The sequence below is a fragment of the Sturnus vulgaris genome, chromosome 28, assembly GCF_052056855.1.
Source record: "Sturnus vulgaris isolate bStuVul1 chromosome 28, bStuVul1.hap1, whole genome shotgun sequence".
Lineage (NCBI taxonomy): Eukaryota > Metazoa > Chordata > Aves > Passeriformes > Sturnidae > Sturnus > Sturnus vulgaris.
In genome coordinates, this window is record NC_142270.1 from 2,783,957 (window position 1) to 2,793,508 (window position 9,552).

A 9,552-nucleotide genomic window follows, 5' to 3' on the forward strand; every position below is an offset into this window, starting at 1 on the left:
AGGGTCAGAGCTCCAGTTCTGGGTCACACTTGCAGCTCAAGCCTGGACATCACAAGTCCAGCTTGGAATCACACGTCCAGCTTGGAATCAGAATTTCATCTCAGGATTCAGGGACACATCTCAGGGCTCAGGGACAAAAATCCAATTTAAGTTTCAGGGTCAGAGCTGCAGTTCGCGGTTACAGCTCCCATTTGGGGTCACAATTTCAGCTCAATGCTGAGGGTCAGAACTCAGGCCTTGGGATCATAATTCCAGCTACCAGTTGGACTGGTGCCAGTTTTATGTGGGCCAGGGCCACAGGGATGCTCGAGGGGTCTCCATCCCTCTGGGCCTGGGAAATGCTTGTAGGGCCAGGGGGTCTCTGTCCCTCTCCCTTGGGGTGAGCGCCCCGAGCATCCCCAGGTATGACACAGCCACAGACCCCCCCAGCCCCGCTCACTGCCTGCCAGGAGAGGACTGAAGAGCCCCAGGAGTGCCCAGGGAGGAGGAGGAGGATGGACACAAGGCCGGGCCATCCGTGCTCCCCGGCCGGCCGAGGGCCGGGGGTCTCCATCCTCCTGTGGCAGGGGGCAGGCGGGGGCTTTGTGGTTGGTTTGGGTGGCGAGGGAGTCGTTGGGAAAGCAAAGATCAGGCACAGCACTGGATGTGATTGTTGCCCATTTTATTTTGTCCTTACCTTTGGCAGGCCGGGGCGCCTGCTCATTGTGGGGGAGCCCCGGGGGGCGCTGGGGGCGGTGTCTCCACCGTCCTGGCCCCGGGGATGCTCTGGGGGTGCCCGCCGTCCTCAGCCCTTGGCAGGAGCGGGGTGTGTCCGTCGTGTCCATGCCCATCCTGCGTGGGGATGGGAGGGGGGTGAGGCCATGTCCACCCCCTTGCCATTGCGGGGAGGGGCCGGGTGGTGTCTGTGCTCACCTGGGTGATGGCTGGGGTGGTCTCCGTGGAGCGGAGCAGTCTCTGGTGGGGTCTCCGCGCCCGTCGTTGCCGCTCCTCCGCTATGGGGGCGGGATCGTCTCCGTCCTGGTCCTGTGTGGGGATGAGAGGTCAGGGGGTGACCCGGGTGGTCCCCGTCCACCTCAGCTTTGGCAGCCCGGGGCGCCTCCTCGATCCGGGGGAGCACCGGGGGGTTCTGGGGGCGGTGTCGCCGTCGTCCTCGCCCCGCGGGGAAGCTCCGGCCGGTGTCCGTCCGCCTTACCCAGGGGATGAACCGGGGGGAATCGGGGGCGCGGCGTCTCCGTCGTTCTCCGTCGTCCTCGCCCGGGTGTTCGCCATCCGCACTCCACGCGGGGGACGCTCCGGGCCGTGTCCTGGGCCCTCACTCCGGTGTCCCTCATCGTGGCCCCAGGGCGGATGCTCGCCCCGCTGTCCGCCCTCCTCAATCCAAGGGGAGTACCGGGCTGTCTCCGTCTTGTCCATCCTCATCCTGCGTGCAGATAGGAAGAGAGGTCAGGACATCACCGCCCCCGTCCCGTTGCTGGGAGGGGCCGGGTGGGGTCTGTGCTCGCCTTAGTGATGGGTGGGTTGGTCTCCGTGGAGCGGAGCCATTGGTGGGGTCTCCGCGCCCATCGTTGCCCGGTAGACGATGCCGATCTCCCCCCGCCCCGTGGGTGTCCTCCCGGTGCGCTCCTCGGGGCCCCTCGCCGGGGGTCTCCTCCTCCTCCTCCTGCCGCCGCTGCTCCCGATCCCGAACTGATCCAAAGGGGCCCACCGCCCCTCTTTATATACCCAGAACAAGCCCCACCCACCTGGGCGACAGCCAATGGGAGTCGAGAACCAAGGTTGTGGGCGGAGCAAACAGCGTTCCACATTGTGAGGACACAGAGAGGAGGCGTGGCCAGACCGTGAGCGAGCGATCTGATTGGTCGGGAGGAGGGTTCCAAAAGGGGCGTGGCTCGGGCCTGGGGTGTGGGCGGCAGGTGTGAGGGCGGGGTGGGGGAGGGGCCGGGGTCACGCCGCCATTTTGGGAGCATCTCCGGGCGCTCCCAGTCCCTCCCCAGCTCTCCTGGGGCCTCTTCAGGCCCTGCAAGGGGCTCGGAGCTCATCCTGGATGCTTTCTTTACCCGGGTGAACATTCCCAGCTCTCCTAGAATGGCTCTGGAGAGGCCCCTGTAGCTCCACATCCTCTGGGTGGGTTCCTAGATCTGCAGGTAAGGTCTCAGGTGAACAGAGCCCAGGGGCAGAATTCCCCCGGAGCTGCTGCCTAGGCTGGGAGTCAGCCCAGGACACCTCTGGGGTCATGTCCAGCCTCTCATCCACCCACGCCGTACCCGTAGTGAGAGCTGCGGAGGTGACAGCAATCATAGCGAATAAACAACCTCGCGGTGTTTCTGTTATTTTTCGTGCCGTTTGGAGCTGCCGCGGTGGCTCCCAGGTGAGAGTTGCGGATTTCAGCTCAGCCCCAGCGGCTCTTCCGCAGCCGGGCTTGGATTCAGGTGCAAGTGCGAATCAATCATTCTTGGGGCTGAGCCCCATTGGTTGATTTGGGCGAGGGGCGGGGCTTCCCGCGCTTTATAAAGGGCGGCGGCGGCGGCGCTGCCCTCAGCGCTGTTTGTGCCTCTGCTGAGGCGCAGTCCCGTCATGGCCTCGGTGCTGCGGCCCCTCCGCGCTCTCAGCCGCGCCGCGCTGGAGCCCCGCGCCCGCCGCCTGCAGCTCAGCGCCGCCCGGTACGGCCCGGGACAGCGGGGGTGTGCGGGGATGGCTGGGGGGCAGGTGGGAGCAGCGGCCGGCCCGCTCCGGCCGCTCGCTAGCTGAGGGCTGTGCAGGGGCAGGCCCAGCCCGGTTCGGGCGCCCCCCGGGCCGGGGTCGCGGCCCCATTGGCCCCTGCGGTTCGGGGCTGAGCGGGCGGGCCTCCAGCGGCCGCGAGACACCGAGATCATCCCCCAGAATGAACGGGACAGAGACCCCCAGGCACTGGGGTGACAGGAGCAGAGAAACCCGTGCGTTCTCGGGTGTGACAGGGACAGAGACCCCCGAGCATTCCCTGGTGTGACAGGGAGTGAGACCCCCGATCATCCCACCCTGCTCCAAGCCGTGTTCTGAGCTCACTCTTTGTCCCCGAGAGCCTCTGGTGCTTCTCCCTCTCCCTGGGAGCCCAGGCCTGCCCGGTCTCCATTCTTGGGGGACGATCCCGGTGAGTTTGGGAGCTGTCCCCAGGGAATGAGCACAGCCCTGAGGTTGCCAGAGCTCCTGGAATGTTTGGACAACCCTCCCAGGGATGCACAGGGCGGGATTTTGGGGTGTAGTGGCAGGATTTGGATCAGTGATCCTGGTGGGTCCCTTCCAGCTGGGGCTCTTGTGATTCTGCCTCCTTTGGTCCCGGCTTTGATGCTGGAACCGAGCCTCAAAGGTGCTGCTGCCAAAGGCCCTGCCGAAGCAGGAGGGCTGGAGCCTCTCCCCCCTGTTTTGCTGCTCCATGGTGCCCGGGGCTGGCAGCTGGTGGCCCCGGGGCTGTGGTGACGCTGTGCTGCTGCAGGGGGGATGCCGTGGTGATCTCGGGGAGGAAGCTGGCCCGGCAGATCCGGCAGGAAGCGCGGCACGAGGTGGAGCAGTGGGTGGCTGCGGGCAACAGGAGGCCCCACCTGAGCGTGGTGCTGGTGGGGGAAAACCCTGCCAGCCTCTCCCACGGCCTCAACAAAACCAAAGCAGCGGCTGATGTGGGTGAGTGAGAGCTTTCCTGCCCAAAAACGCGTGGTGTGGTTGGGAATCCTCGATGCTGGAAGCTTTTTGGGATGTACCCACCTGTTGGCTTTTCAGCTTCACCCAGAATTTGGGTTCTTGTGGCTGCCCACTTGTACTGAGGTGTGTTTAAATGTGATCCGTTGGATCCTTCGGGGCAACTCCAGCTCTGTGACTGGGGCTTTTCAGCTCTCCCAGAGGCATAAAAAACACCAGAGAGAGTTTTTGGCTTGCTTTTCCCATTTTTTCCTTCTCTGCTCTCTGACTCCTTCCCATCCTGCAATCCAAGGCCCTGCTCAGGGTCTGGGGCAGTCAATGGTGTCATTTAACCCGGGTCCTGAACAGCTGGAGCTGCTTTTGGAGCTGCCATTTTTAGGCAAACATCCCTTTTTTACCGTGTCCAGAGGCCTCTCAGGTCCTGTGGTTTTATTGTTTTGGGAGCAGCCTTTGCTTGGGTTTCTCCCTGCTCTGGGAGGGTCCCAAACACCCCTTGCTGCAGCCCCTCGTAATCATCCTCCACAACAAATCCCCAGACTTGTGAAGGTGTTTTGTCTTAGGGTGACTGTATGCTGCCTGTATCCCCAAATGGTCTGTTCTGTTGGTGTTGACTATTCAATTCTGCAATTTTAAGACTGGTTCCAGGAGTGAAAGGGGGTGAAGACGAAGTGCAGAATTTGTTATCAGAGACTGCACTGCTGCCCCCCGTCCCTGCACACAGACTGTGCTGTCTGCACTGCACAGCAAGAGAGAGCTCTCCTTTGCTCTTGGTTACTTTTCTGGCTAGCTGAGGCAGAGAAGCCCCCTGGATTGTTTTTTTCCCTTTTTCTGTTTTCCTGGAGCCGTTTGAACCTGCTCTGGACTGAAAACCCAGAAGAGCACCGGGAGCTCACACCTGTGGTCCCCCGGGCGTGGCCTGGGCATTCCCCAGCACAGGAGGGGCTGAGAAGAGCCTGAGTGAGCCGGGCAGCCACGGAAAGAACTCTTCTAAATCTGTCATCTCTTGGCAACAGCGAGAGGTTTTGCTGTTTGATATTGTTCATTGTTGTGCTGGAAGGTGTGTTGCCTGTTAAATAAACAGTTTTGGTTTTTTTTCCACTTGTCTCCAATTTTTTTTTCCTTTTTCCTAAAGGGACCTGATTCAAAAGTTTCCTCCCAAATTTGTCCTCAACCAGCCCGCGAGCTGCACAAAGCCTTCCATGCTCGGCGTGCTCCTCCCCCGTTCAGGCAGGCAGCGAACCGGGGCGGTTGAAATGCACAAACCGTGGCAGGATCGGCCTTTTGTGGCTGCCTGACGCCGTGGCTGTGGCGGGTGCAGGGATCAGCAGCGAGACCATCCTCAGGCCGGCCTCCATCAGCGAGGAGGAGCTGCTGGAGCTCCTGGGCAAACTCAACAGCGATGCAGCCGTGGACGGGCTGCTGGTGCAGCTTCCCCTGCCTGGTGAGCAGCTCAGTTGCCCCCTGCTGCATTCCCAGAACGCTGCCAAGGCTTGCAGGATGGGGAGCACGGAGGGGGATCCTGCCCTGATCGTCCCCATAGCACCAGCTGCCCGCAGGGTTCTGTCTCTGCGGGCCATGGAATCGATTCCTGGCTGGGAGTTGGAGCTGGGGGAGGCCTTGGGGCTGTCTGGAAATCCTTTGGCTGTGGGCAGGGCTGGGATTGCAGAGTGTTTGCAGTGCCCTGCCCTGGGAGCTGGCAGCCTGCAACTGGGAGTGCTGGGGAGCTTCAGGCCCGGAGCTCTGAAGGGGCACCAGGGTCAGAGCTCTGGCTCAGGGTCACAAGTGCAGCTCAAGACTTGAGGTCACAATTCCAGTTTGAGGTCACAATTCCAATTTGATGTCACAATTCCAGTTTGGAATCGCAATTGCAGTTCAAGGCTTGAGGTCGTTTGATAATTGATAAAAGATTTGTGTTTATCACAAAAGCATTGGGGTTTGTATAAACAAGAATACTAAGCTCTGAAGTGAAGCATGGACACTAGATAAATTATATTATTAAATAATTCTGTTTAAAATCACCTTGTTATATTATGTTGTATTATGTTACGTTATAATATATTATGTTTTCCAAATAAGATGTATCAGCTACCAGCTTGCAAAATCAGACTTCCCGATAGCCCTTCCTGCCTTTGTCTGATCAATGCTGCCTATCCCAAAAACCAGACTCCAGAACTCTGGTGGTTATCTACAAGGCCCAGATGGCTATCTGTGACTGATTATCACCCAAAGGCTTTGTGAATTTGTGTAAGGATGTTTATTCAACCACCACTACTTACGACAACAAAAATCCAAAAATTATAGATTACAACGAGAACCCACAGTATAAGAAGAGGCTGCAAACCGAGGTTGGGTGGAGCGTGGAGTGGGCGGTGACCCCTCACGTTCCCCAGGGCGCTGCTTGCTCTTTCTATATCAAATAAAGCAATCTAAATGTTGCTGAATATCGAGACTTTTGTCTCTCATAACAATTTGGTGCCGAAACCCGGGCCGTCCTTGGAGCCCTGAGAGGCACTGCGATTTCGGGGAGGCGCCCCACTGCTGTGGCCACGGTTCGTCAGTGATTCTCGGGACCCATCGACGTACAGCACCATAGAGACTGAGCAAGGAAAATCTCCCCGGAAGACCGCGGCAAAATCACCTGGAATTCTCGTGCACGAAGACCCAGACGGGAGCATGGGACTGTGAGTATCTGTGTGGTTTGGTGGGGGTGACTGTGTGCTTGCCTGAATGAGACGTGGCCTTTGCTGCGGAGCGAGAGCGGAGTCCTTCTATCCGTGTTTGCAGCATCCCGCGAGGGACCTGGCCGGTGACCGGACGAAGCGAGTGAGCACAAAGGGGGAAACTGCTTTTCTTGTCCTAGCCCAGGTAGAGGCCAGGTCCTTCCCATCCTAGCCCAGGTAGAGGCCAGGTCCTTCCCATCCTAGCCCAGGCAGAGGCCAGGTCCTTCCCATCCTAGCCCAGGTAGAGGCCAGGTCCTTCCCATCCTAGCCCAGGCAAAGGCAGGACCCAGGGAGGGGAGGAAGGGGGAGGAAAAGAAAAGCAGATTGCAACACACCAGTCACAGAGGGAGAAGGGAAAAGCTGCTTTTGCCATCCCAGCCCAGGTAGAGGCAGGTTCCAGTCCATCCTGACCCAAGGAGAGGCAGGGGTTCGGGTGGAACACATCGGGGAGTACAAACACCTCAAGACAGTCCCTTGAGGTAAAAATGGGACAAAGAGAGAGTAAGATTCTGAGTCCCAGGGACCCACGAAGAGGTTCAAGTTCATTTGGTCTACAAGGAGACCGGGAAAATAAAGACAAGACAAGTAGCTTGCCAGAAATAGCACCAGGCAGCCCTTTGGGAGTAATATTAAAATGTTGAGACACAGGGGTGGTATACAGAGGAAAAAGTAAAGAAAAATTGATTCAATATTGCATGGTGGAATGGACCAGAGAAATGATCCGTAAAGATAACCTATACTGGCCCATGTTGGGATCATTTGAGGGTTGAATTTGTCAGGCATTAAACACATATGTGGCTTGTAAAGAACCATTGAACAGAGAGGAATGTGAGTATGCTGCCCTGTGGGCAAAACAGTCCGAGCCATCCTTGATATAGACTTTAAAAGAAAAAGAGGATGAGGATAAAAAAAGGTTACCTGGGAACCCCTCGATAATCTCCCACCTCCGTATAATACAGAAAATACAGGAGACCCCCCCTCCACGCACCCACTTCTCCTCCTGGTACTCCCACAGCTCTAAGAACTCAATCCAGTCAAAGGAATACCAGGAGAGATAGAATCACCAGAGAGGAGGGAGATAACGACACAAAGGCTCGCCTTTACCCCCTGAGGGAAGTGCCATTAGCAGGACAACAGGCTGGATTAATTGGATTTGTAAATGTTCCCTTGAACACAGGGGAAGTGAGAAACTTTAAAAAAGAAATTGGAAAACTATTAGAAGATCCTATAGGAGTATCGGAGAGACTAGATCAATTCCTTGGATCAAGTATGTATACTTGGATGGAATTCCAATCTATATTAAGTATCCTATTCACCACGGAAGAGCAGGAAATGATCAGACAGGCTGGAATGAGGGTATGGGACTGGGAGCATCAGATTGGACCTAGGGGAGACCAGAAATGGCCATTAAATAATCCTAACTGGGATAATCAGAATGATGTCCATCGCCTGAATATGATGGACTTAAGATGGATACTCGTTAAAGGTATCCGAGAATCAGTTCCTAAAGGACAAAATATTAATAAAGCCTTCAGTGAACAACAAAAAAAGGACAAATCCATGACTGACTGGTTGGAGTGGCTGAGAAAGATCTCCAAATGTACTCCGGGATAGACCCTGACACACAAGTGGGTCAGGCACTCCTCAAAACCCAATTTGTTGCTCCATCATGGGGAGATACTAGAAAGAAATTAGAAAAGTTAGATGGTTGGCAAGATCGGGGGTTACAGGAATTGCTAAGAGAAGCACAAAAAGTTTATGTAAGGAGGGATGAAGAGAAGCAGAAAGTAAAAGCAAAAATCTTCATAGCTGCAGTTCGTGAAACACAGAAAGAAACCCAGCAGAAAGGGGGAGGGAAAACACAAAAACCCCCACCAAAACAAGGAAATTAAGCAGGAAATAATTCACCAAGGTGAACCTGCTTTGACTGTAACAAGAAAGGTCACATAAAGAAAAATTGTAAAGAACGGATAGGGGATGAAAAAATGTTCCAGGAAGATATTGTCGTCAATGGATAGAAGGATTTAGTGAGAAAGTAAAATTTCTATATGAAAAACTTACCACTAATCGCCTAAAATGGACAGAGGTGGATGATAAAAGTTTTGAAAAGGTCAAATATGCTTGAATTCCAGCCCCTGTACTCAGTCTCCCAGACTTGGAGAGACCATTTCAGTTATTTGTAAATACCTCTGATCAAACAGCATATGGGGTACTCACCCAGGAATGGGCAGGCAGTTGAAAGCCAGTGGGATTTTATTCTAAACTGCTCGACCCTGTCAGTCGGGGTTGGCCCACACGCCTCCAGGCCCTAGTGGCCACAGCACTTTTAATTGAAGAAGCCCGAAAAATTACCTTTGGGGCACCCCTAGTGATCCACAGCCCTCATAACGTCAGGGGAATTCTGAATCAAAAAGCTGAGAAATGGTTAACTGATGCCCGAATATTAAAATATGAGGCTATTCTAATCACTTCCCCAGATTTGGAGCTAAAAGCAACAACTGCCCAAAGTCCTGCACAATTCCTATATGGGGAACTGGGAGAAAATGTAGAACATGATAGTGTGGGCGTTATAGAATTACAAACAAAAATGAGACTTAACTTGGGAGAAGTTGAATTTAAGGATGGAGTAAAATTGTTTATAGATGGATCTTCTCGAGTGGTAGAAAGAAAACAAAAATCAGGATATGCCATAGTAGGAGGAGAAGAATTGAAATTAGTAGAATCCGGACCATTAAACACAGCATGGTCCCCTCAGGCTTGTGAACTATTTGCTCTTTATAGGGCATTGTCTTATTTAGAAGTTAAAAAAGGAACAATATCTATGGATTCTAAGTATGCCTATGGCATAGTCCACACATTTGGTCAAATTTGGGAAGAAAGGGGGTTAATTAACACTCAAGGACAGGGGTTGATACATCAAGAATTAATTTTTAGAATGCTAGAGGCTCTCAGGGACCCCACTGAAATTGCTGTGGTCCATATGAGAGGGCAGCAAAAAGGAACAAGCTACCATACAAGAGGGAATAATCTGGCTGTCAAAGAAGCAAAAAAAGCAGCATTGGAGCAAAAACCAGTTTCTGTATTAAGTACTACAGTTAGAGATCTCAGTCCCAACCAGGAAATACAGAAGCTATTTACTGCTCAGGAAAAAGAAGCAATTAAA

General features: G+C 54.5%; 1 protein-coding gene and 1 long non-coding RNA gene across 2 annotated transcripts; one reads left to right on the forward strand and one right to left on the reverse strand.

The window, feature by feature from the left end:
* Positions 1–644: 644 nt before the first annotated feature.
* On the reverse strand, positions 645–1,023 carry LOC148220976 (uncharacterized). Its single transcript, XR_015808646.1, has 2 exons — positions 913–1,023; positions 645–831 (listed from the first exon to the last, which is right to left on the reverse strand). It is a non-coding gene; the product is annotated as an uncharacterized LOC148220976 (long non-coding RNA).
* A 1,504-nt stretch (positions 1,024–2,527) lies between these two features.
* LOC148220977 (bifunctional methylenetetrahydrofolate dehydrogenase/cyclohydrolase, mitochondrial-like) lies at positions 2,528–5,469 on the forward strand. The gene is made up of 3 exons (XM_088179865.1): positions 2,528–2,660; positions 3,470–3,654; positions 4,988–5,469. Exons 1-3 carry the CDS (start codon positions 2,575–2,577, stop codon positions 5,467–5,469), a joined length of 753 nt encoding a protein of 250 aa, XP_088035991.1. The 5' UTR covers positions 2,528–2,574.
* The last annotated feature ends 4,083 nt before the right edge of the window (positions 5,470–9,552 follow it).